The following is a 27705-nucleotide window of genomic DNA, read 5'->3' as shown; positions in this document are numbered from 1 at the left end:
ACAAGTTTCCTGCCTCTAGTGTGTCCAATCCCTTAATAATCTTATATGTATCAATAAGATCCTCTCTCATCCTTCTGAATTCCAGAGTATACAAGCCCAGCCGATCCATTCTATCAACATATGAAATTCCCGCCATCCCGGGAATTAACCTCATGAACCTACTCTGCATTCCCTCAATAGCAAGAATGTCCTTCCATACATTTGGTGACCAAAACTGCACACAATACTCCAGGTGTAGTCTCACTAGGGCCCTGTCCAAATGCAGAAGGAACTCTTTACTCCTATACTCAACTCCTCTTGTTATGAAGGCCAACATGCCATTAACTTTCTTGACTCTGTCATGGCACTGTCATGGCAAATGGAGGCACTGTGCGCTTCACCAGGCTACAGTTTATATAATCAGTGCATTGAAGCACAGCATCCATTGCCATCCAGATTGCCTTCAGCTATACAGAATGAATCACCTTGCCTCTGCTCACAAATACAAATAGCAAAGACCGGGCTTCCGCAATGTAATTATGCACGGTGTACCCCGCCCCCTTTCGCGTCCGGTCCAATCAAACGTCGCAACATTTGCATACACACGCCCATCCCTTCCGCCTGGACCAATAGGAATAGCCGGTGCGCCAGCCCAGCTGGTTGGTAGTTGAGCGCTCCCCGAATGAATGAATGAATCAATGAATGAAAAGAGCCGGGAGCTGGGGATGGAGAGACGGGGAGAGCTGGAGTGAAGCAGGAGAGAGGGAGAGGGCATTAAACACAGCAGCCAGGCTGTCTGAAGAGACATACACACACACAGAGACACATTGTTCCATCTCAGGGGCACAGGGCTGTAAAGCTACAGACAAGGGAGGGGTAAAAAGTTGAGTTGATAGTGAAAGAGTTTGCTGAAGGCAGGCGATGGACTGACGCTGAGAGCGGCGGAGAGGAGGCACTGATGCCGGAGGATGGGTGAAAATGGGCATGGCCCTGAGGAATGGCATGTAGGACCTTACACCAGCGCAGCCCGTCTACTTGTGGTGCCCGTCTCGGCAGATCCCTGCACAAATTGCTGGCCATGCTCTCCCTCTTCACCCTCTCGCTCTTCTGCTTCTACCTGCTGGCCGGCTGCTGTGACTCCCTCCCGCTGGAGCCCGCCTTGACCATGCAAGGACGGCCGAAGAGGACGGTCACCGTGCAGCCCGGAGAAGAGGAGACTTCGTCCGGATCGTACACGCCGGCGGCCGGCGACGGGACCGGGACCGGGACCGGGACCGAGCCGCAGCAGGGCAGCGGGGCGCCCGAGGCAGGACGGCCGCCCACAGCCCGGGAGCTGAACGGCACGGCGAAGGCGGGCGGCCGCTGGTGGTGCGCTCTCCGGCGGCTGCCCGAGGCTCTCATCATCGGCGTGAAGAAGGGAGGCACCCGTGCGCTGCTCGAGTTCATGCGGCTACACCCGGCGGTCAGGGCGCTGGGCGCCGAGCCACACTTCTTTGACAGGCACTATGGCAAGGGACTGCAGTGGTACAGGTAAGGTGGGCGCTCGACCGGCACCCACTGGGTGAGCTGGGGCTGGGGTGAGATGCAGGGTGAGCGCGGGGACTGCTCGGTCCAGGGTAGACGGAGATTTGTAACCTCATTCCCCCCCGCCCCGCTATCATCCAGGGTTACTGATTCACCCCTCACCCTGTGGCCCCAACCCTGACATTGAATCCCCTCCCTCACCCGCTCCACCCCGTAATCATCATCCCAAACCTCAAACCTCCCCACTCCTGGGTCACCAACTCCCCTCTCACCTCACCCCAGGGTCACTGATTCACCCTCACCCTGTCCCAATTTCTGACTATCATCGCCTCTAACCAGATCTTACACCCCGGGGTCACCGATCATTACCACAACCCTCCCTTCTACCAATTTTCCCCTCCACTCCAAAGCAGGGTCCTGACCCAGATTCCCCGCCCTCAGAGTCTGGCCATTGATTTGTCCCCTCCCTCCCCTGACCCTTTCACTTGAATCGCTGACCCCACGACCTCCCTCCCCCACAACGGGATTTTTTTTTACCATAACTTCTTCCCCCACCACCCGCAGACGGTAGGGTCTTTTCCTTGGTTAGTGGCACCTAGAGCGGCCATTCTGGCCATCGGATCCGTGCTGGCGACTATCTCATCAGTCCCACCATTTCGTATTTCCCTGCACCCATGCACCCCCCCCCCCCCCCCCCCCCCCCCCCACTCCTGCCCATTAACATCATCCTTGGTGCCCTATTGAACACTTGCCTACACGAGGGCGAGTTTGCCCAACTATAGTACCGACACATCTCCGGGCTGCGGGAGGAGACCGGGGCATTGGGCACAGGGAGAACTTGCACCGTTCCACCCCCGATCTCGAACCCCCTCCTCACATCGGGGTCACACAATTCACCCCCTTTGCCCCCAGAGCGGGGATAGCGATGATCCGACTCCAAGAGGAGTAACCCTGGCGTCCCGATTCTTGGGCTCCCGGACTACCTTGAAACAACCCTTGGCAGGCGGAGCTGGTGGACAGGGATCCGGACTCACTCTCTATCCTCCCGCGTTTGCAAGGAGCTGGGTTCAGTGACAGAGAGGGAGATGGGTGGGCAGCTACATGAAAAGTATTCACGTTCGATTAATCTGAACGAGCCATATCGGTATATAAATATAATGTATCTATTTTCAGGCTGGCTGTCCCATTCAAAGTCATTATCCAGGTCTATTTCTCTTTATTTATCCATTTATCATATCACATTATTAGCTGCTCCTGTAAATAATCTGTAACTATCACTGCGCCATAATTCACTACGGATCGATACGTCCATACACTCTTTTTTTTTTACCTCTCTGCCTCACGACATTGTAGGTTTCTGTTTGCACCTGCCTATTTCACCAATCTTCCTCCTCTCCTCTCCTCTGTTCCACCACGCCGTGCATTTCCTTGTGCATGCCCCGTGCTCTGAGCATCCCTCGGCTGCCAGTTGCTTTCAGATGGCTTCCCCCTTGTTCTTTACGATCAATGTTAACACACACACCATCCATTGCCCGGCCCCTTGTCTCGTTCTATCTGCTCCATGCCTCATCTCCCCGACGGAGAAACCTTGAGAAACAGAAGCTGCTAACTGAGTTGTGAGTTCATAATTTGCTCCAAGGTTCACATTCCAGGATAAATAAAATGAAGGTACACAAACATGCTGGAGAAACTCAGCGGGTGCAGCAGCATCTATGGAGCGAAGGAAATAGGCAACGTTTCGGCCCGAAACGTTGCCTATTTCCTTCGCTCCATAGATGCTGTTGCACCCGCTGAGTTTCTCCAGTATTTTTGTGTACCTTCGATTTTCCAGCATCTGCAGTTCCTTCTTAAATACAATGAAGTTATGTTGCCTCGTGCATGGGAAGGAACTGCATATACAGGTTTACACCGAAGATAGACACAACATTCTGGAGTAACTCAGCGGGACAGACAGCATTTCGGGATAGAAGGAATGGGTGATTTTTCGGGTCGAGACCCGTCTGAGTAAGGGTCTCGACCGGAAACATTACCTATCCTTCTACCCAGAGACGCTGCCTGTCCCGCTTACTCCATCTTTGATGTTGACTCTGCCTGGAGTTTGGTTGTCAGTTTTGACAGAATCGAATGGAGACAGATCATTCTGTTCACCTGCTTTAGATCCCTCAACCCCCGAATTCTTCCCACCCCATTTTCTTCTTGTGTAGAATCCGAGAAGTGCTACCGACCCTCTGTCCCAACTGTTCACCCCCTCCCTTCGCCATTGAAAGGGAGACGAGGGCGATTCTAACAGAGCATCAAAGTTGACCCGGCTCCGGTCTGTCGCTCTCCGTCTAAAGTACAAGTTGTAATCGTGTGACCGAGTAGACGCACCCGTGTCTAGGAGCGAGCTACTAAGTTGCAGACGTGGTCTCGTTTTATCAAACATTGGGCTGATTTTATTTCACCTTAAAGCTGAATAAGAGGGAGGCGTTTACAACCGGTGAGGAGTGCGCGCGTACTTCACCTACTGAAAGCAGAGGCTTTGAGCACCTGGAGGGGTTGGGTCTCATGTGCTTGAAGCCCCCGCCCCCCGCCGGCGCCGCTGAAGTATAATGTGCCATCGGTATTGCCACATGGCGGGGCATCGCTTCCGATCAGCGACGATCGGAAACGTTATGAGTTTGCAATAAAGTGTTAATGTTAATTCATCATCTTTAAAGCGCGTCTTATAATAAACGGTCTTTTAAAAAATGCACTCCACAGTTTGAAGAGAGCAGGGGTTGTACTTAATGGACTGCACCCGGGACCCTGGGAATGTCAGTAGGGTCAGGCAGGAGATGGGTCTTTCAGTATTTATATCAGGCACGTTACATCAGTTGGCATGAATTCTACTCCCCCCGAGGTCTACTTATATCCACCGATCTCCGATTTAAGGAAAGTGCTGATAAATATTTGAAAAGGCAGCCCGTCGCCCCTTGCTTCGTGTTAATGGTTTCTGCACGCAACTGTGATATGATTTGTATGCTCTCATTTGCATGTGCAGGCGATTGTAAGTCGTTGCTGTGCATTTACGGGGAAGAGGGGCCCGTGAGCCGCATGGTTTAAAAAGTTGAAAAACATCTGAATGTGAGCAAGGGCTTCCTACTAAACTTAAAAGCGAGCGCAGCGGCGCCACCTGGCGGGCTCTCAACTGTGCAGCTCGACGCCAAACATAAATTCATTCACCTGACACTAGTTCAAAGAACTGTTTTTTAATTTTTTGCATTTTATTGACATGCCATCCAGTAACTGTTTAATCGGTCCCAACTTGAATCCTGAGTGTGTAAAAACGGCTAATATACAGAAAGTCCAGGGGAAAAACATTTTGGAAACACAAGAAATTGCAAATGCTGGAATCCTAGACTGGAGCAAAGCACTAAGTGCTGGAGGAACTAAGTGGATCAGGTAACATCTGCAGAAGGAATGGACAGGCGGCGTTTCTGGGTTCCTTTCAAATATCAACCAACCCAGAACAACATTTAGACATTAATGTGAGCTATTCTTTTGCAAAATAAAATGATGCGTCGTTCTAAGAGTTGCACTTGCATTCTTCTTGAGTTGAAACCAGCTTTCGAAGTAAAAATCCTTCATATCTCGGTGCAATGTAACTCTTATTTATTCACTGACTAATTTTCAAATCTAGGAACGTTTTTCACAGTATCTCCCGTACATGTGACAATAATAAGACAATACTAATACCATGCTCATTGGCCACAATATGGCTATTCAATTTTTTTCAACATTATTTAGACTTTAGAGATATTGCGTGGAAACCGGTCCTTTGGCCCACAGAGTCGGCACCGACCAGCGATCACCCCATGCACTAGCACTAGCCTACACACTAAGGACCATGTACAATTTTACCAAAGCCAATTAACCTACGAGCTTGTATAGCTGTGAAGTGTGGAAGGAAACCGGAGCACCGGGAGAAACCCCACGCAGTCACAGGGAGAACGCACACACTCCATACAGACAGCACCCATAGTCAGGATCGAACTCAGGTCTCTGGTGCTGTAAAGCAGCAACTCTACTGCTGAGCCACCCATTATCCTTCATAATTTTAAAACTCTACAATTTTGTAGAAAATTGATTCCAAGAACCAGCTTTGGAGGATTGAAGGCAGGAGGGGGAGGAGCAGGACCTGGGGTGGAGGTGAAAATCAGCAGGAGCTGGGCCCGGTGCAGGCTTCTCTGAGCAACAGGCCAGTGGAGGGGGCTGGCAGAAGCTGCAAGCACAGGTTTGCTGGCACTTTGCTACAGCGTGTGGTGAGGAAGCAGTGGGCATGTGTCGTGTTAGTGGTAGGCGACTCTGTTGAACATTCTTGTGCCATATGCCATGCTCCGAGAGCTAATGAAACCCTTGACACAAACAATGAGCAGTTAATTACTGAGAAGTCATGTATATGCCAGGTAGAATAACAGAACAGACTGAAGCAGAGCCTGACAAGAACATGTCATTTTTCATGTTTGGGAGATGGCTTATTTTAGGCTGAACTGATGGGATGAAGTGATCAGACTTCTGTAGCCTACAATGCAACTATTTTGACTAACCTCAGCCAGCAGGAATGTCCATAGGAAAGTACAGTGTATAATTCTTAATACAAAGAGCATTCAAAAGTTTTGCCTAGAGTCAGACAGCGTGGAAACAGCCTTCAGCCCAACAGCCTTCAGCCAACCACAATGCCCCGTCTAAGCTAGTCCTTTTGTTCATTTGTGATAATTTAATACATGTTAAGACTTTAGAGATACAGTGTAGAAACAGGCCCTTTGACGTCTTGAGACAGCACCGCCCAGCAGTCACCCCGTACATTAGCGCTATCCTACACACTAGAGACAATTTCCAATTTTTACCAGAGCCAATTAACCTACAAACCTGTATGTCTTTAGAGTGTGGGAAGAAACCAGAGCACCCAGAGAAAACTCACGCGGTCACAGGGAGAACGTACAAACTCTGTACAGACAGCACTCATAGTCAGGATCGAACCCGGTCTCTGGCGCTGTAAGGCAGTAACTCTACCGCTGTGCAACTGTGCTACCTTTAAGACAAAACAACATTTTGGGCAACTCTATTGGACTATTGTATTAATAACTTGTTAAATTGCCCACCTATCCTTGGTAGGTTAATAAGGGTGTCAGGGGTTATGGGGGAAAGGTAAGAGGATAGGGTTGAGAGGGAATGATTAATCAGCCATGATTGAATGGCACAGTAGACTTGATGGGCGGAATGGCTTAATTCTGCTGCTAGAATTTATGAAGTTATGGGTGGTAATTAAAGAGTGTGCTGCGTTTTCCATGAGGTTTAGGCACTGGATGGTGGCGCATTCTCCAGCTCTCAGTGCATTGTAACATAGTCAAGGTGCTTCTAATGCTGGTACTGGGTATTTGAAGTACAAAAGTGTTCTAGAACATGGAACATAGAACATAGAAAAGTGCAGCTAAGGAACAGGCCCCTCTGTCCACAATATCTCTGCCAAACATTATGCCAAGATAAAGCAATCTTGCCTAATAGCACATGATCCATACCCCTTCCAATTCCTGCATTTCCATGTGTCAAGCTAAAAGCCTCTTAAATGCCACTGTTGTATTTGCTCCCTGCACTACCCCTCACAGCACGTTCCAGGCACTCACCACCCTCTGTGTAAAAAAATTGTCCTGCATGTATTGTTTAAACTTTGAACTACATTCAATATCTCAAATGCAGCTTATAATCAAAGTCTACAAAAGGACTTCCTGATTTAAAAACAGCACATCTACATTTATACCCAAATAATTTCTATGTATCACAAACAACAGAGGTCCAACTAGAGATTCCTGTGGAACTCCACCGGTCACAAATATGATCCAAAATGATCCATGGTATCCCAAACACCAATGTTAATGCAATATTAATTATCTAATTTGGAGTTTACCCAGTTTATTCAAAGTTGTTGATAGGTCCATTTCATATAATTTGTTTCCATTGAGTTTGAAAATTTTAAGAATACTGTATGGTTTTGTTAATTAGTTATCCCTCCCGTAAAATAACAAACAATAATCTTTGTACTAACCTGACACATTTCATCATTATCAGCGTAATAATTTAGAGATGCAACATGCGAACAGGCCCTTTGGCCCACCAAGTCCACTCCGACCACTGATTTACACAAGTTGTGTGTTATCTCACTTACTCATTCACTCTATGCACACTAGGGACAATTTACAAAGGCCAATTAACCTACAAAGCCACACGTCTTTGGGATGTAGGAGGAAATCGGAGCACTCTGTGGAAACGCACGTGGTCACAGGGAGAACGTGCAAACTCCACACAGGCAGCATCCAAGGTCAGGATCAGACCCTGGACCTGTGAGCTCACTAGCAATCAGACATAAATACAGTAATTTGTAAAATGAAGGCACTTTCCAGGAGTTGGATTCTGAATGAGACATTCCATACCGGAGAGCAGAGATTCCAGGAACTGTCAGCTGGGAGCCAAGCGCAAAAGCCTGGCTAGATGCTCATTTATTGCACTGAAAACCTTAAAATTGTAAAAAATTTTAAATGTAGTGCAATGACTCAAAATTAGCCCATTTGGAAACTGGCATCAAAGACAGGTTAATGGAGTTCAGATCTGAGACACCATGGTCTGACTGGGAGCCAGTCAAACATAGGGGTTGGGGACTAACGATCCAAAATGGTTGAAAAAAGAACAAGTCTTTGGGTCTCTCTTTTCCCATGAGCAATATTTTTCCATAGAACCTGGAAATGATTCTTGTGGCCTGCAGAGACCAAGAGAGAAATCAGCAAATGGAAGTTCAATGTCACAAGTCAAATCTGGGTAGCTGAAGATTGGAAATGATAAATTAGTGTTCCAGTCAGTTATTTCAATGCCCATCTACTGGTCTATGAAACCCCTCATAGCAAGAATCTTTACTTTGTAACATGTTTTATTTTCCACGTTAAGGGTTAAGCACACAAAATTACTTGGATTAAATCATCTTCCTATCGGAACATTGATTCAGCTGAAATACATCCATTGAAAAATGAAGATACCCAAGTGTAATCATGCATAGATGCTCAAACCCTAGATACACACAGATGCACGCACGTTATGTGTGTGCACACACACACACACTGTAACCCCATATTATGTTAACTTCATTTTGTTTGCTGATTGATTAGCAACTCCATCAACTACTTTGCATGCTGGCAACGTTATTGATAAATCTATTATTGCTAGTCTAGAGCCGTTACATACTATTGTGTAGGAAGGAACTGCAGATGCTGGTTTACACTGAAGACAGACACAAAATGCTGGAGTAACTCAGCGGATCTGGCAGCATCCCTGGAGAGAAGGAATCAGTGACGTTTCGGGTCGAGACCCTTCTTTAGACATACTATTGTTGGGCTGCATAATTGTAAAAGCCTGCAGATCTGTTGGTGCCATCAATGTATCGAGTAGTAGACAGAGCTCTCAGTAGAAGAGGAAATCACAAACTGTTTCAGCCCAACACTGTTTAAGTTGGCCAGCCAATGTTATTTGAATTCCTATTCTTGAAATATGTTCAAGATAACAAATCACAATCAGCATGAGGCTGATATGGGATGAAATAGGGGGAAAAAACTGAAATAAAAGCAGTAAATCTTGGAAACCTTCAACAGGTCCGGCAGCATCTGTGGAAGGAGAAAGAGAGTTATGCCCCCGTTTCTGTGCGGTTCCCGGAGGTTTTTGTCAGTCTCCCTACCTGCTTCCACTACCTGCAACCTCCGGCAACCACCTGTAACCTCCGGGAACCGCACCGAAACCTTGGGTGGGGCGCAAAGTCTCCTGAGGTTTCCGTTCAGGTTTCCTAAGTGGGACAGGGGCATAAGCATTTCAGGTCTAAGTTCCTTCTATGAAGCTGGCAAAGGGAGAAGTTGCAGAGAGGCTGGGGAACATTTAGACAGAACAAAGGGAATAACCTCAGTCGGGTGTGGACTCGATTGCCATATAAACCTCTGACAAAATCGATAAATTAACCAGTGAGATGAGAGAGAGAGCAAACAAAGGATCATGTGAAATGTGCAACAGTTCAGAGTTGGAGGAAATGTGCAACAGATCAGACAATACCTGAGTTAATATTACAGATGGATAATCTGCAACAAAATTGGCCAGTTCTGATATAAACAGAGGAAGCAAGTTACTGAAAAAGTTAAATTCTCCATTGATTCCAGAGGTTGTAAGCCAGAAAATAAAGTTGTGCAATAATCTAACACTTTTAATTACTGCGCTGCAAATGTTACAACGTGCCCAAATGGAAGATGTGCTGATATACTTCAAACTTCACAGCACCGTGTGGGAGGACAGTCAAAGTGGCAGCAATGAATGTCAATGACAATTAGAAGTGCAGTGTCACCCCTGTGCACTCAAAGCAGGTGCTCTGCAAATGGTCCCTCAATCTGTGTTTGCTTTCTCCCAAGTAGAAGAGATCACCAGTGCTTTTGGTGTCCACTGTATCAGACTGGAAGTGCAGTGAATCACTGCGTCACCTGATAATAATGTTTGGGTTCGGGAATGTTGGGAAGGGATGAGGTGAAAGACCAGGTTTTGTATCTCCTGTAGTTGCCGAGGAGAACAATTGACCCATTGATCTATTCAGCGTCTGCAAACAGGCACGTGGTTCAGCGTAGGATCAACCTGCAGGTGAAGACTATTCTCACAGGTATATTTACTCATGTTGCCTTGAAACTCAGGCTATATAATTTCTTGTTGAATACTAGGTAAGATGACTTAAACTACAGACATCTGTTGTCAAATGGTTTCCACTGAAAGAAAATCGTCCTTATTAATAAGGAGAACTGTTTAACCTCCCACAGCCTTCATCATTTTGCTTGAAAACTATTGATTGTACAAGCGTAGGATGAGAAATTAGCATCTCCCAGTTGGAGAGCCTATTTATACACGAGTGTGTTACTCTGCAGAGGATGTGTATTTGCTGAATGTGAGATTCATGCTCCCACACTTGTCGTCTTTGTCTGTTTAATGAAATATGTATTGAGACATGACATGTATGAGTATGTGCGTGTGTGTGTGTATGTCTCTGTGAAACACATTTTCTGACTTTGCATGGCTTTTATTCTCTGTGCCTTTTCTTTTTTTACTCTCTTTTGCGCTTTCTATTTGCCACCCCCTCTACCTCAATCTACACTCTTCATTGTTCCACATATTAGACAATTCCCTCTCATTATCCCAATCCCCTCTATCCCACAATCCCCTCTATCCCACAATCCCCTCTATCCCACGCCTTCCTCATCTCATCCCCTTTTCCTCTTTCTCTTTCTCCTTCCTCTCAATCTCCTTCCATCTCTATTCTACCCATCTCTTTGTCTCCACACTTTTCTTCTTTATCCCCCTCCTTCTCTCTACATACATTTCAAGGCCTTTTTACCCTCCCAACTGTAACATTCTCTAATTTGACCTTGATCATGAACCCTTCTCTCTCTGCTGTGAGAACGGAGAGGTTGAGAAGGAGTTTCTTCCCAGAGGCCCTTCGGACTGTAAACTCCTATCTCACCAGGGACTAACTTTACTGAATGTTTTTCCTTCCAATATTTAATATGTAAAATAATATGTGTGTGTTTATGATTGTGTTTATAGTTTGTTTGGTTGTTTGTTTGTTTGTCTTTTTGCACAAAGTCCACGAGCATTGCCACTTTTCATTTCACTGCACATCTCGTATGTGTATGTGACGAATAAACTTGACTTGACTTGACTTGACTTTGGTGGATATACACCAACTTTACAATTCCATTTTGAACCTGACTATCTCAAAACCCAAAGCCTAACATTAGAAATTCCCCCACTAATGTTCCCATTTCTTTTATTACATGATGGCTTCCAGCTCTTTGATGTTAGTTTTTTTAAATAATCATATGTAACAATGCTATAATACACCTGTGTGAATAGATGTATGTTGTTGGAGTATGCGTAGGAATTTATTATTACCAATGGCACAACTCACAATTGGCTTCCCAGCTGATAATGAAATAAAGATCGTTTCAATAATGAAGTAGGGATGCACAAATGTTGAAAAGTATCCAAATATGGCATTTGTGGTAAAGGGAGTAATTATACAATAACATGAAAAATGATTTGTGTAATTATCGTTTGAGTGACTGGTTTACTGCGTACCTGGGTGGAGGTCCAACCTGAGGTGAATGGGTCAGGGGACGTCTTGTTTGTTGTAAGTCCAGGGCAATAACAGAACTCTATATCACACATAACTGAGCAAAATGTCTCAAAATACCGATCAAGAACATTTGTAAAGAAAGTATGGCACAAAGCCACATAGGGGGATAGCGGGGTAGATGAATATAATCGATAAAAGGCATAGCTTTTAAGGAGCATCTTGAAGGAAGAGAGAAAGGTGGAGAGAGGAGATGCAAGGAACTGCAGATGCTGGGCTCTTGAGCAAAAAAAAAGTGCTGGAGTAATTCAATGGGTCAGGCAGCATCTCTGGAGGGAATGGATAGGTGATGTTTTGGATCGGGACTATTCTGCAAACTTCTGTTAGAGAGAGGAATCAGTATTTGGGAATTTTACAGTTGAAGGCTTGAATTGTGATTTTAAATCAGGCAATGTAAATGCAAGGAGAGACTCTGTTGTTGTAGCATGGGAAACATGGGTTTGGATCATCATAGAATATTTGTAATTGGATTCAGGCCCAGAGTGTTATGTTATTTCAGTACCACCAGCCATCACATTTAGGGAATTAGAGGAAGGAAAAACATTGTATTCACCTTCATTTTGGTAATGCACTGTATGGATAAAGACCTGCTCGGATATAAATTGGACCTGACCTCAAGGCTAAGGAGTTTTATATTGGTACCTGACTAAACCTATACTGAAGATATACTGTCTGGTCCCAACATGTTCTAGTCTAGCAAAGGACAACGAACGTTAAGCATCTTTAATCCAGGAATAGAGAAGGTTAAGGGAAGAATTGAAAGAGGCTCAAAATTATGTTACATTGAAAGGGAGAAATTAACAGAGTTGGGAAATGCACACCATGGATTTAAAATAAATGTCAAAAGCACAATGAGATTTTGAGCGTCAATATCCAGAATGTCCTGCCTGAAAGAATGATGAAACACACTAAAAAATAACTTTATTAAAAAATTGGATAAATACATAAAAATCATTTACAGATCTATAAAGGAAAGAGCATAGGACCGAGACTAATCAATTGCACCCAATAAGCGGTGATAAAATCGGCTGAGTGAGCTTTTTCTTTGCCAAATCCTTCTCTTGCTCTTTTTTTCAATTGTAGGTCTCCTGCCTGCATTGGAAGAATGCACCAGCAGATCAGAGAAATGTTCCAGTGTGACCAACAGATTTTGATCTGCACTCAGAGGAGACTAGTTCCCTGCTCCCTGATGCATGTTCACAAGCTGTTGTAGAACTGGGAACATTGTAAATCAAAGCAAAGAGATAAACACCTGCAGCACTGAGCCAGGCCCGGAATTAAATTAATTGTTTGATTTATTTAAAGTAACAGTTATTTTTCTGAAGCGCCCCGTGCCAGCTTTAGTGCTCTCCGCTTATTTTATTCATCAGTTAGAAACAGCAGAATTCATGTTATTTTTCTTTGATTTGGGCATTTCCATGTATTTTTGTAGAAGATGTTTTAGTTCAACCCTTGTAAATATTTCTGGAGGGTTAGGCATCAGTCTGTTAGTGATTTTAGCCTGAGTTTGTCTCATTGTGTGTCGCTGAGTTATTGCTTCTATTGAAGGGTTTTTCGGTTTAAATCAGTATTGGTATTGCAGAGTGAAGGGGATTGGCTACAACCTTTTAGGGAACCTGGATACAATCTCCATTTGTATTTCTTCTCGAAAGCGATCACTTTGTAACGCTGCCAGAATCCAATTAATTTTTTTTCTCTTGTTGAACATCCACCCTTGTCTCTTCTGCCAAAAAATCAACATGAACAAAACTCTCAACATGGCAAGAGGACAAGGGCTCTGCCCAACCCCCAGTGACATTGCCGGAGCTTGAATCCACACAGAGAACGTGTGATCCCATCATGTTTGGCAAACAGGCATCTTTGATCTCTCCAACCAGTTTGAATTTGAAACTCTTTCCACATCGATGTCAAAACCCGTGACAGATTCAAGCACGGACAATTAATTTTCACGCCTGACGCCGTGGTATCTGGCCATTTATTGTCTACCCCTCATTATCTGAAAGGACGCATCTACATAAACCACTATGGTCCATCTGGTGATGGTGCTCCCATATATGTGTTCACCCAGGAGTTCCATGGCCTTGGCAACATTAGAATGGTGATGCACATTGCGATAACACAACAAGGAAAAAAGAACGAGCTTTCCGGATGTTCCAGTGAAGTAGTTTTTGTTGTAAAGTGTGTTTGTTGTAATGTAGGACCTGCAGCAATGATGAAATTGTCTGTATTAGTGATGTTGAGGGATGAATATTGACTTGGGCACCACAATCATTTTTACTGCACCATGAGATTTTTAATATGCATCCTCGAGTTTACATGGGATCCTGGTTTAATGCCCGGTCCCAAACATGAAGCAATCTGGCATTCCTTCCTTTCAGAATTGGACTTGAACCCATAACCTTCCCGTTTAGACAAAAAAGATAACCTCTTTACGGTGGCATGGCGATAGAGCTACTGCCTTACAGCGCCAGAACCCCGGGTTTGAACTTGATTACGGGTGCTTGTCTGTACGGAGTTTATACATTATCCCAGTCACCTGCGTGGGTTTTCTCCAAAATCTTCAGTTTCCTCCAACACTCCAAAAACTTACATGTTTGTAGGTTGATTGGCTTGGTATAAATGTAAATCGTCCCTTGTGTGTGTAGGATGGTGTTAGTGTGCGGGGCTCACTGTTCAGCATGGACTCGTTAGGCCGAAGGGCCAGTTTCTGCGCTGTATCTCAGAACTAAACTAAAGTGATGTTACATGAAGGGCATGCTGCCCCATGACACTGTTGTTCTTATTACATGGCAGAGCAGATTACTGAAATAGGACTGCTTCTTCGATCAGAATTACTGGACCTAGTCTCTAATCTCTGAGATAGGATTACCAATTGGAGTCCTTAATCTCCGACTGTTTTACCGAACATAGATTGTAATCACTCAAATAAGGTTATTGAATGTCTGTAATCTATTTCATAAGATTACAGAGTGGCCTGTAATCTCCCTGATTAAATTACTGCGTCATCTGTGTCCTCTTCAACCAAGACACTAGTCTGAGATTGTAATCAATCTGATACATTGACTGAGTGAGTCTGTAATCTCTCTGAACAGATAACACAGTGAGAGCAGGACCTCTCTGAGCAGGTTATTGGGCATGTCTTGTTTATTTGTTCAATTAGATTATTGCTCTGACATTGCCTTGCTTTGGTGCCAGTGACAGCCAGCCCACAGCAGTCAGCACTAGCTTCATCAGGATGGTGGGTTACTGGATCAAAGCTTTTACCCTGCACTGTGCTGCTGAACTCGCTGAGACTACTGTCTCCTCTGAGAAGCAGTGTGCTAGTAAGTTCCTTCCAATGTGTCTGGGTGATTTGTCTACTGTGGTTGAACATCAACAATCATGAGAGGCACTATCACTGTGGCATTGCCCCATTGCTCCAGTGAGCCAGGTTCTATCCTGACCTCAGGTGCTGTCTGTCTGGAGTTTGCGACATTCTCCCTGTGACCAAATGGGTTTCCTCCATGTGCTCTAGTTTCTTCCCACATCTCAGAGACGTATGGGTTGGAAGGTTGATCAATTACAGAAATGTGACCTTGGTGTGTAGGTGAGTGGTAGAATTTTGAAGGTAGTTGTTGGGGAATATGAAAAGTAACATGGGATTCACATAGGATTTGTGTAAACGGATGCTTGATAGTTGATGCCAGTTTGGGGGATGGAGGTTTATCTCCGTGCAGTGTGACTCCAAATGTAACCCCTGCTGGCAGACGGAGATAGAATATGTTGGTGTTCACATTGACCTTTATCACTTGCAAGAATTCACAAGACTTGTGCAGGCTTTATTCTTGGCATTGGCATACTGTAGATGGAGATGATCTGCCAGTACTGCTTCAGTATTGACCTGGAGAAGTTCCAGGCCAACCCCTCATCTCTCTCGTCAACGATGATTGATGACGCTTCTCTTTTTCTCCACCTCATCCAACAAATTCTATTTTTCTGCCAATGGTTCAAGGAAGTCATTTCATACCAAGCCATGCATGAGGATATCAGGACAGACGATCCAAACCTTGGTAGGTTGGCATAGGCGCAGTTACAGAACTATCTCCTCGCTGCTCCAAGGTCCTGATTTTCATCTTGACCTCTGATGTCTATGCAGAATTTGTACCTTCATCCTTTGACCACATAGGTTTTCTACAGCTCCTCGACCCATATCCCAAGCTATATACAAACTTACAAAATTCTTAAGGGGTTGGACAGGCTAGATGCAGGAAGATTATTCCCGATGTTGGGGAAGTCCAGAACAAGGGATCACAGTTTAAGGATAAGAGGGAAGTCTTTTAGGACCGAGATGAGAAAATCATTTTTTACAGTGGTGAATCTGTGGAGTCTGTGGAATTCTCTGCCACAGAAGGTAGTTGAGGCCAGTTCTTTTGGCTAGATTCAAGAGGGAGTTAGATGTGGCCCTTGTGGCTAAAGGGATCAGGGGGTATGAAGAGAAGGCAGGTATGGGATATTGATTTGGATGATCAGCCAGGCTCAAAGGGCCAAATGGCCGACTCCTGCACCTATTTTCTATGTTTCTATATAATTTGGTGGGTTGGTTGGTCACTGTCCCCAGTGTATTGGCGAGTGGTAGAATCTGCAGGGAGTTGATGAGGATGGGTGTGGGTGATGTGCCTATTGTGGTTGGACATCAACAACTATGAGCAGCCCAGTATCACTGTGACAATAACATAGTTTACTGTAGGATTATGTAAAAATGGGTGTTTGATAGTCAGCATAGATTTGGTTCAAAGGATTTGTTACTGTCCTGTGACTCTCATTATTATAAAGGAGAGAGGGATGGCGAAGCCATGAGATTGCAGAGGGAAGGTACGGCCCATGGCGGTGCAGTGATAAATCTTTGGGATGTGGAATGTGTGTGTATTGGAGAGACACACATATCTAATATGATTGTGAGGTTGCACAGATTGAAAGCAGATGAAGAGCTACAGGCATGGCTTCAATCACCACTAACCCCGTTAAACTGTTGCTTGACACTCATGAAATCAGGTCCTGTGGATGTGCTTAAGGCAGTAAAAAATGTTTAGCTGAGCAAGATGCAGGTGCAGTGGTATGGAGTACAAGTTCGTCCTGCACTAGATCAAATGACTGTAGGTTAATTGCATAACAGAATCAAGTGCACCATTCACCCGCTTGGTAATCGCTTTCTTATTTTTGTCATCTGCCAATTCTCCATATTATGAATAGTTTTCTCGTGTTACCTCCTCTCAGTCTCCTACTCGCATCCTTATCTCCCATATTTTCTCACATTTGGCTCTCATTGGGTTTGGCGATTCCAAGTGCCCCGCTGTGTAATGGGCTCGAACAATAACAGCCTCCACAGGGGCACTATATTCATTTTAATGTGTAGGTGTTCAATGAAAAATTGCAAGTCCTGTGATTATTGCATCATAAGTCACCCGGTAGTGACTGTTATTACTAAATTATATTTTGTAAAAGAGTAGAGAGTAGAGAGCACGCCGTAAAGGACGAAAGTCACAGTATCCTTCCTGTGTCAAAATGGCTGTGATTCTGAATTAAGCCTCCAGGTGGAAAAGGGAAACAAAAATCTGACACATTTTGTTATCCTGAAATAACAATTATAGCCAGCTATTGATATCTGTGCAGTTCCATAAACCTTTGAGATATCTGTCCTATTTCCATTATGATCTCGCTCCTATCCCCAGATCAAGTCATTCATGGCTTTGAGTTATCTCGGCACTATTGCATTTAATTTTTGCCCTGATATTGCCCTAATCTGCCTCCTGTTAAACATCATTTGCTTGCACTCAAGTGGAAGTTTTATTATCTTAAAGATGTAATACTAATCTAAAATATAAACAGTAAGTATTGAAAATACCAATCTACCCTGGCTGCAACTGTGGGGAGAGAAATAGATCTAAACTTTTGACAGAACCTGGAAATATTACAGATGTAACAAGGTGTAAACAATTAAAATGCAGAAAGTGATCAAGACTCTAAACAGCGTCTGTGCTGGTCTGGAGATAGGAGAGGTTAAGTGACTAAAAGGCGGTGCAAGGCAAGAATTGAATGCCTGTGGGGTAAATAGAGACACAGGAATGGCAGTTGCTTGAATCGTGAGTAAAACACAAAGTGCTGGAGTAACTCAAAAGTCCGGAAGTATATATGGCGGGAAGAGCCAGGCAACATTTTGGGTTAGGGCCTTTCTTCAGACTGAAAGTAAGAAACAAAAGATGATTTAAGGGAAGGCATGCATGGTGGAACCAAGATCATTGTCTGCATCTGAGTAAATGGAAACTGCATTTATAGAATGATGAGGAACTCCTGAACTCATCCTCCGGTCTAAGAACTCGTTAGTCACTTAATGTCTTTCTAGCTCATTATGGACATGTTTGTACATAAATCTGCATTTTTGGTGCTGTATGTTAAGGTAGACACATTGGGAATGTACCAGCTCAGTTGCTGGCAAAGATGAGGTGTTGCTGACCTCATGGACATAGGGGAAGAGAGTTGAGCAATGTTGCTGTGCCCACCGGACCCAAGGATTGAGTGTATCAAGATCAGGATTGTGTCCTGCCCACCTCTCGTTTGTCCAGGATCACTCTCGATTCAGTCTTTAATTCTCTCTGATGGAGAAATACTTGTTGATGAGAAACTAACTGGAGGGTGACAGGTGTCTGTGGAGTGATATGTCAGCATGAATCAGCACCTTTTGAGCAGCGGGGGAGGGAAGATGCAGTTGGAAGAAGAAGAATAAGACTGTACATAATTGAGCTGTAGCTGGCTTCTTGAGCACATTTATTAATCTCTGAGTGGAAGTAGCCATTGAAATCCTGGATTTGTTAGTAATTGTATCATTTGGCCCTCACACTTTTCCAAAGAATGAAGTTATCTTTCTCTCTGAATCCAGTGATGTAAACTGTAGTTAGCCACTATATTGATCTACTCTAGAGTAGACTGCGCCCATTCTTTACTGCAGTTTCATTTATTTTGCATTGTCCTCGCGTGTAGATCAGTCAGTACGATACGTGACATTGCACTGTGAAATGTTTATACCGAAGAATATGTCATAGGAAAGGTAATGCGAAGCTGGAAAGGGTACAGAGACGATTTACCAGGATGTTGCCAGGGCTAGAGGGTCTGAGCTGCAGGGAGAGGTTGAGTAGGCTGGGACCCTACTCCTTGGAGCGCTGGTGGATGAGGGTTGATCTTATTGAGGTGTATAAAACCATGACAGGAAGAGGTTGGGGGAGATGCACAGAGTCTCTTGCCCAGAATAGGTGAATGGAGGACCAGTGGACATAGGTTTAAAAGACAATAGACAATAGACAATAGGTGCAGGAGTAGGCCATTTGGCCCTTCGAGCCAGCACCGCCATTCAATGTGATCATGGCTGATCATCCTCAATCAGTACCCGGTTCCTGCCTTCTCCCCATATCCCCTGACTATGCTATTTTTAAGAGCCCTATCTAGCTCTCTCTTGAAAGCATCCAGAGAACCTGCCTCCACTGCCCTCTGAGGCAGAGAATTCCACAGGAAGTTGGAATTAGAAGTATGTCTGATGAATTTATCTGCACAATGATATGTCCAGTAGAGGAAAGATTGGAGGTAGGTCAGACGATTGTGACTGACATGGTCAAGTGTTCCTGGGCCTGGCTGGCTCTGCTAACCTTCAGCGCTCTGGACTTCAGCTGATGGTTGACCAACTAAAGTGATGCGTAGGTGATGGCTGCAGGGAGTGCCATTCCTCTCACTTGGCCTTCAAACCTAGAGCGCAAAGAAGTTCTCTTTGTTAAAGAGTCAAAGAGTTAAAGAGTCAAAGAGAGATACATCGTGTAACCGGGCCCTTTGGTCCACTGAGTCTACACCAATATTCAACCACTCATTTAAATTCTGCGTTAACCTATTCTATTCTCCTCACATTCCCACCAATTCCCTTTAGATTCTACCACGCACTATGCTCTGGGCAATTTAGAGAGGCCATTTAACATACCAACCCACACATCTTTGGGAAGTGGGAGGAAAGTGGAGCACCTGGAGGAAACTTGTGTAATCATCTGTGTAGAATGTGCAAACTCCAGATGAGGAGTAAACCCGCGTCCCTCCAGCTGTGAGGCAGCAGGATTACCAGCTGCATATTTGCGCCGTGCTATTCTGTGCTAATAAGCCATGTTGTTTTAGCTGGATAAATCCATAGGTCACATTCTTAGGAAACATGAGGTTTTGTTTCCTGTGATTTGATAGGTAATATCCCGATGCACAATGAAAGCTTTAGCAGATAAACAGAGTTTCCAGTGCGACTAGAATACTGTATGATTCTGAGTTTCGAGCTTTCAACCAGCTAACCAAAGAATTAGCATCTGATAGACTAAGTGGACTACTTTGTTGCTTGCTTGGTGATCTATATAGTATGTCTACCATAGCTTCATAATTGACCTGTTAAAATGCATTGTCAGAGATGCATTTGTAACAATTGTCGTACAATTGGATTGAACACAACAGTTGACACCTTCCAATGTTACCCTGTAGGTTAGAAATTGATGAGTTTCCAATGAGTCATCTCATGTCAGGAAGTAACATATCACATCCATGGAATTCCAATATTGACATACTGCAGGTCTTTAGTTTGGGTTGGCCCCACAAGGCCAATTTTGGACTACAGAGAGTGGGTTTAGGGAATAAACTGGTTTGTATTATTTACCTGCTTGCTAAATTAGCCAGCAGAGGTATTGATGAAACCTGATCACTTCTTTTATAAAATCTGCTCCTGCACATTCATAGCCGTGAAGGAGTGGTTCAGACATACCGCAGACAATAAGCCAGAAAATAAAGTGGTGCAATAATCTAACACTTTTAATTACTGCGCTTTAAAGTCATGTTTTTAAATGTACTCTCTATTAAAATTTAATTTTCACACAGCATAATAGGTTTATTAGTCTAACATTAAACTGTATGCTAGGGAGAACTCCCCAGCTTTTTTACAAAATTGTGCCCTGGGATCTTTACTTTATCTGTTCACCTAAAATGGGCAGCATGGACATAATGTAACGTATCATTAGATTGATGGCATTGGCATTGCAACAGACTTCTAGCTTTGCATTGGTGCGTCTGCCCAGATTATATAGCCTAGACTCAAGTGCTCTGAGAGAGTGTTATATCTGCATTGTGCAATCCCTACTAACCAAGTACCTGTAATGTTAAATATAGGTGAAGAGGAAGGTAAAATAAAAGAGGATGATTTACCCTAATACAAAGTATTTGAACATTTGTAGTGCATTCTTGAGAACACTGAAAATCATTTCTAATGATATTTGTAAAACTTTATTTGTTACATACAGTGATTAGAATATACCCTAACTAGATTACTTGAGAAAAAAAGTCCTCTCTAATTGCAGGATGATTTTCAATACAATTGAAGCTCAGATGCAGACAAGTGAGACGAATAAATCCTTTAATACTTTCACATTAACATTTAATATTTCCACTCAGCTGCCTTCTCCTTCATCAGCTCTTCAATGTCTTTAGTTGTCGATTCCTCAGCATTGAAGGCTGGAGACTCCTTGACTCCCTCCATACCACCATTGTCAACGCTTGCGTCACTTTCCAGGAAAACAATATCATTCTTGATGCCAGTTATATCAGGAATGCCTTTGAGGTCATTCACTGCTTCAGGGCATAACCTTAGCCAAACACCATTCATCATGATTTGTTTCACTTAATCCCAAGTGACTACTATAGAGTCAATTGTTACCTTTATGGTGTATTTCTTCCATATAGAATTTTTTTGTAATCGCATGATACATCATATGATGCAAATTATAAGCCTTGAACATTGAAATTGGCCTTTGGCATATAACCATATAATATAACCATATAACAATTACAGCACGGAAACAGGCCATCTCGGCCCTTCTAGTCCATGCCGAACACTCACTCTCACCTAGCATGCAATATGCTAAGGCAGCAAAGATATATTCTGATTTTGCTACATACTTTGGTAATCTACATTGGGCGGCTGGGACATTATTGACAATCTACAAAGCCTTATTATCCAATTTTTATCCCCTTAAGATATAAGGGTGGTGAATCTGTGGATTTTCAGCCGTGCGGGAAAAACCAATGGATATTTTTACAGCAGAGACAGATTTTTAAGACAAATTCTTGATTAGTAAGGGTGTCAGGGGTTATGGGGAGAAGGCAGGAGAATGGGGTTGAGAGGAAAAGTTAGATAACCTATGATTGAATGGCGTAGACTTGATGGGCTGAATGGCCTAATCCTGTTCCTAGAATTTATGAAATAATTCAATTTAATGTTCAACATATCCTTTCAGATAGGTGGAGCATATGCTTGATGTCATCCAAACACTATTAAAGTTGGAGTAAACTGATGGAGCTACCACCAATGTCTTGGGGTTTTCTGAGTGGCAACTAATTTGAAATCTTCGTTGCCCCCAAGAAAAAGGATCAAACAGTCCTCAGCTACTCAAATTGTTCAGGGCACACTTCTTGGTCTGAGATGTCACTTTTCATTATTTCTGTGGCACCACAAGCCATAGCAGTTAGATGATGGATATGATAGTGAACACATAGTCTGCCCTAGGATATAAAGGTATAGAACAGGACAGCACAAGAACAGGCCATTCAGCCCACAACGTCCATGCTGAACAGGATGCCAACACCAACTCTTATCTGCCCACACATAATCCATATCCTCCCATCCCCTGCATATGACTATTCAAGCATCTCTTAAATGCCATGATCGTATCCTCCTCAACCACCATCTCCCTTCCATTTAAGTCTCATCTCATTAACACATGCTCGGGTGCACAGTCCCCATCCTTGGTCATCTTCAGCACCTCCTGAGGATATCATTAGACAGCAAATAAACCTCACCATCTTAAGCAAGCACAAATTATAATGAGTGAGATAATAATGAAGCCATTGCTGCCTCCGGTCTGTAGATGTTGATGCATCACCCACATACCCACCAGACTACTTCTTAAGTTCCTGCCAAATGACATTTGTCTTCCCTTAAATGAATCTTGAGGAGAGAGAGCAATTACTGGCATTTTGAACTTCGATCCATTTACAGTATCTTCTCCATCTTCCAATCTCCACCTCTCGTAATGTTATGGCAATAACCAAGAGCCACTGAAGTCCACGCCATCCTCTTCACCGCTGACTTGTTTTACACAAAAGTAACAATGGTTAACACTGCCTTGCCAAATGCTAAGGTAATAATGAATATCTTCTCTCCCCTTCCTTTGTTTTTGCAATATCCATCAGTATGTCCAGTGCAGTGGCTGTCCTTTCCTCAACTGGTACAGATGGTGAGGTTGATGGTGGGTGTCTAGTGATCTCTCATATTGGAAGAATTTACCAAAAAGAAGTACATTGCTGCTTTGTTTTGGAAGCAAATGCACATGGATTGAGGCAATGAGATAAATAAAGTATTTCACTGTAGTAAAGATTTGTTAAATGAATATTTGCTATCCGCAGGAAACATGGAATAGTGTTGTCTCCAGACTCCTGTTGAGAAACAACTGCTGTCCTTCCTCAGCAATCAGCCATATCATTTAACAAACTCTCCTCTCACACGATACCTCGTTCTCTCCCTCGTCGCTCACTCCCCTTTCTGGACCAGGCATCTGGAACTAGAGAGTCGGTCGGGTGGCATTACCCTGCAATATTCCTCACCCAGGTATTGTGATGGAGACCTAATATTATGGAATGCACAATTTCCCCCAAAGCAGACCTCGGATCACGCCACACCGAATGGCCAATTAAAAAAATGTTTTGACTTAAAAGACCTTTAACAATCTTCCACTTCCTTAACAGATAAAAATTGACTGAGATGACATTGGTACCTAGATGAGCTTGGTGTCTGCTGGCTCATAAGGTCATTAGATCCACTTTGAATTCTGAATTTTCTTCCTCCTATTATATTGTATTGTATTGTATTGTATTGTATTCAAATTTATTGTCATTGTCTCAATTAGAGACAACAAAATGAATTTCCCTTTACAGTCAGCATCATAAAAATAAATAAGTAATAAATATTAAAACATATAAAAAAAATAAAATAGAATTTTAAAAAAAAGCACAAACACAGAGAGTCCACGACACAACATAACACAGTGGCACCAAGGTGAGGAAGGCACCATTGTCCAGCCAGCCTCCCCTCCGATCTTCCCAGATGTTCATCCGTGGTCGGGGCCTTCCGAGCACCCGCAGTCGCCGCCCCAGGTGGCCCGATGTTCAGGCCCTCACGCCGGGCTAGTGGAACGCCGACGCCGATCCCCGACGGTGAACATCCTCCTCCTCAGCGGCCCGGACCTCCCGATCAGCCGCCTCCCGCAGCCGGAGTCCGCAGCTCCCGAGTCCGCAGGTCGAGCCGGGCAGAGTCGCAGGACCCCGCGTTGTTGATCAGCGCCGCCCGCGTTGGGAGCTCCGCAAACCGCAGCTCCATGATGTTGGTGCAGCAGCTCCAGCACTCCGGGCTCCAGACGGCGATCCCCGGTAAGGCATCGCCAGCCCTGCGATGTTTCAGCACTGTCCCGCCGCTGCTGGAGCTCTGGTCGATCCCGGCAGGAAAGGCCGCGCCAATCCAGGTAGGCCGCTGGGGGGGGGGGGGGGAGCGAGGACGCGACTCGAATAATAGTCGCGTCCTCACCAGGAAGCGGCTGAAGGACGGTATCCCCCGCACCGTGCCCTCTTCCCCCACATAAAGACATTAAAAAAATCATAAAAAACACACATCAACATAACTAAAAAAACAAAAAAACAAAAAGATACCCGGCTGAAGGTGGAGGCTGCTGGCACCAGCGCCACCGGAAGTACAATACTCTGCAGGTGAGCATATTTTAACCACACATTTATTTAATTGACTTTCTTTCATGCAAGGTGAAGATAAATATACTTATTACCAACTACTTTCCCTTGGAGTTATATCCATGAATCATGTTGATGTTCAAATACCTAATCCCTTTCAATCACCAGGGGCAGGTTCAATATTGTAAATACGAAGTGCAAAATTATTCCTTTTCACCAAAAATAGTTAGCGTGCCATTATTTTCTTAAGGATTGATATCTTCCCTCTAATTGCTCTAATTCCTCTAATCTTACAGCTTGAGTTTAAAGGTCCACTTGCCAGAATTTTTAGTTGAAATAAATGGTTCCAATTTAATTCAAAAATAACTCGAAATGTATGATTTGCGCACATCCTCTGTATTTCCTCAACCACAAAGTATTGGGGGTCATCAACGCCTCGACTGACTGGCCACAGGATGTCTTACGGAGATGGCTCCCTCGATGATACAAGGATGAGAATATAACATGATAATGGACAGGACCAATAACTGCAGCAGAAGGCTGAATAAAGAGTAGTCATTTAATGAATAAAAACACAATAAACAAAGAAACTGAATTGCAAACATAATTGAAGTGAGATTGAGTGGAAGTAATGGAAATTGTTAGTCCAATTGCTGCGATTGGGAACGGATTGGAACCTTGCCCAGATGCTTTTTCAGTCTAAAACCTCAATTGTCTCACTCAGTCTTGATATGCCGAGCCAGTATATTTGCCGATCTATCATTTCTTGGCAATGTGTAGGCTTCATTTGTTAGATTACTGAAATATATTTGGCCTAAGCCACTAAAAATTAATGGCTTCTTCTTTTTGCATCTGCCCGACAATGAAAATAAAAGCAATGACAGATAGCATTAAAGGTTTATTGCTACACCGGGCACAATGTTTTCTTTTGTGCTCATTCATCTGTCATTGTCAGGAAGAGTAAAGGTTAATGGCTGATGGAGGTTCATATTGTCAGCACACAATGTGTGGAAAGGACAGGTGAGGCAGAAAACAAAGCAAAGTCCTTTGTAATCATGTTTGCATCATGAAAATAGAAGATAAAGACTTGATTAACTGGCAAGGTACTGCAACAGAATCGAGAAACCACCTTCTGTTGTATCTGTGTCAGCACTCTATGTTAAGCACTGAACAGAAGCTTGAGACATGGCCGGTTTCATTTACTGTAGATATCATTGCTTTTTCCATGGGTTATTGAGAAGTGAATGTCACAGGCAACTTCCAGAGGGAAATGGGCTGATTTCCCGCTTACTTCAATCAAGCTAGTCAGATAACGTTCAGATTTCTACTTTGCTCCTGGGATTTGGCTGACACAGCCAATGTTGTCCAGGATATCCTGATGTCACTTTGAATTGCTGCAGTCTTTAAGGTGACGCTGTTGTTCTAACAGTGTGAAGCGAGGGATTGGATGACATTGACCTGGTGCCAATGATGGTACTTCAGCGTATGCCTGAGCTGGTATAGTGTGTGACCTGGAGGTGATGGTATTTTCAAATGTTACTTCTCTTGTACTCGATTGCAAAGGTTACAAGGAGTGATGGTGTTTTGTTGCTGTGTTTGCATGCTGTAAAATTGCCTACTGTCGCCCTTATATGACTGTGATGGATATTTTGTCCAGAGCCAGGGCAACAATCAAGTGATTGCTGGATGGTGTAACTGCTGCTGTTAGTCCAGTGGTGAGTTTCCCATCGCTCTCCATGGCCCGAACCCTGTATGTGCTGCCGTTGATCATGAAGTTTGCAGCTCAGCCTGAGTAAGCCATCACCCTCACCCCACGGAGTGTGGCAAAGGGAATGTGGCTGTCTTACCTTCCTTTATGGTGGTCTTGCCAGGCACTGAATGTCATACAAATGGTGCCTGCCAAACTAACTCTGATTTTTATCCAAATACAGTTACAAGTTAGAATGCTCCCTCCATTATGAGAGGAGTAATGAACGGAACCGTAAATGTGGAATTATTAATGAAGAAACTCACTTCCAATCCAATGGTGGATGAACTGTCAACAGTGAAAGTGATTAATGAAAGAATGGTTCCCGTTAAAGCTCCCATGGCAATGCCCTGAGGTAATAATGGCCTGCCCTCAAAAACCATCTTCCTCTGTGAGGAGGAATTACTCCAGCCATTATTTCAATTGATGTTAGTGTCTTCCATTCAGAGGAATTCCACCAATAATGAAAACACACAATGAGGAACTTGTGAACAGTATTAACAATATGGTGCTTATCATCTCTTTCTGTTTTTACATTAAAACATAAAAGGCTATGGAATCTAACACTGGATACGTTGAGATTAAAGCACCTAAATAAATCATCTTATTTCAGTTCTATAAAGTTCTATGTTTAATATTCTCAATTAACATTTAAATGGTACCACTCTCCTGAGAGTTTGTTTAAAATGGATCCCCAATTATTCTCTGGGGAAAACTAATATTGTTGTAGTGTAATATGTGAAGTTAGCTCATTCATGGCTAAATAATTATTTGATTTCTGATTATTCCTCGTGGACAGTTGCCAAAGGAGGAGACGAACCAGCTGTAAGCCCATTCTTTGCATGGTTGTTACCACTCGGCAAGAGAGAAGTTGAGGCTTTGCGAACCATTTCCAAAAACAATTCTGTTTTATTTATTGTGACAGGAAATACTTGAATGCTTTATCTTCCTTCTGTGCCAGTTTGACTTGAAAAGGAAGAAGGGCAGGGAACCGAGTCCCGTCAGAATATTTTAGCTGGAGGTTTATCGGGCAATCCATGAAATCTCCTTTTCATGTAAAATTGGTCATTACTGACATATCTTCAAGTCAAGTAAGAGAACTGTGAAAGCTGTAACCTTTGTTAAACAATTTGTTAAACTGCCCTGACATCACTATTTAATTTTTTGCATCTGTTCAACCTTTGTGGTTAATAAATGTACATGTGTGGCGGCACTGGGTGATGCGCCACGCACTGTACATAACCTTCAGCTCTTTTTTTTTTTTTTTTTTTTTTTTTAATCAAAAAATTTATTCAATTATTAAAAAATAATATTTACACTACAATAAAACAAGCCAGAACCCACCACCATAAATACAATACAAACATATATCCATAATAAACTATTATACAATTATGATACA

The 27705-nt window shown here is 43.7% G+C and overlaps 1 protein-coding gene across 1 annotated transcript in view; it reads left to right on the top strand.

The window, feature by feature from the left end:
- The first annotated feature begins 647 nt into the window (after nucleotides 1-647).
- The window catches only part of LOC129708376 (heparan sulfate glucosamine 3-O-sulfotransferase 6-like), a 140134-nt gene continuing 113076 nt past the window's right edge, over nucleotides 648-27705 (top strand). Inside the window, exon 1 of the mRNA XM_055654074.1 lies at nucleotides 648-1509. Coding sequence (XP_055510049.1) covers nucleotides 977-1509 — 533 coding nt within the window. The 5' untranslated portion in view covers nucleotides 648-976. The remainder of the gene's footprint in view (nucleotides 1510-27705) is intronic.

Source organism: Leucoraja erinacea, chromosome 23, assembly GCF_028641065.1.
Source record: "Leucoraja erinacea ecotype New England chromosome 23, Leri_hhj_1, whole genome shotgun sequence".
NCBI lineage: Eukaryota > Metazoa > Chordata > Chondrichthyes > Rajiformes > Rajidae > Leucoraja > Leucoraja erinaceus.
Note: the sequence above shows the minus strand (reverse complement) of the source record. Positions and strands in the feature narration are given on the sequence as shown.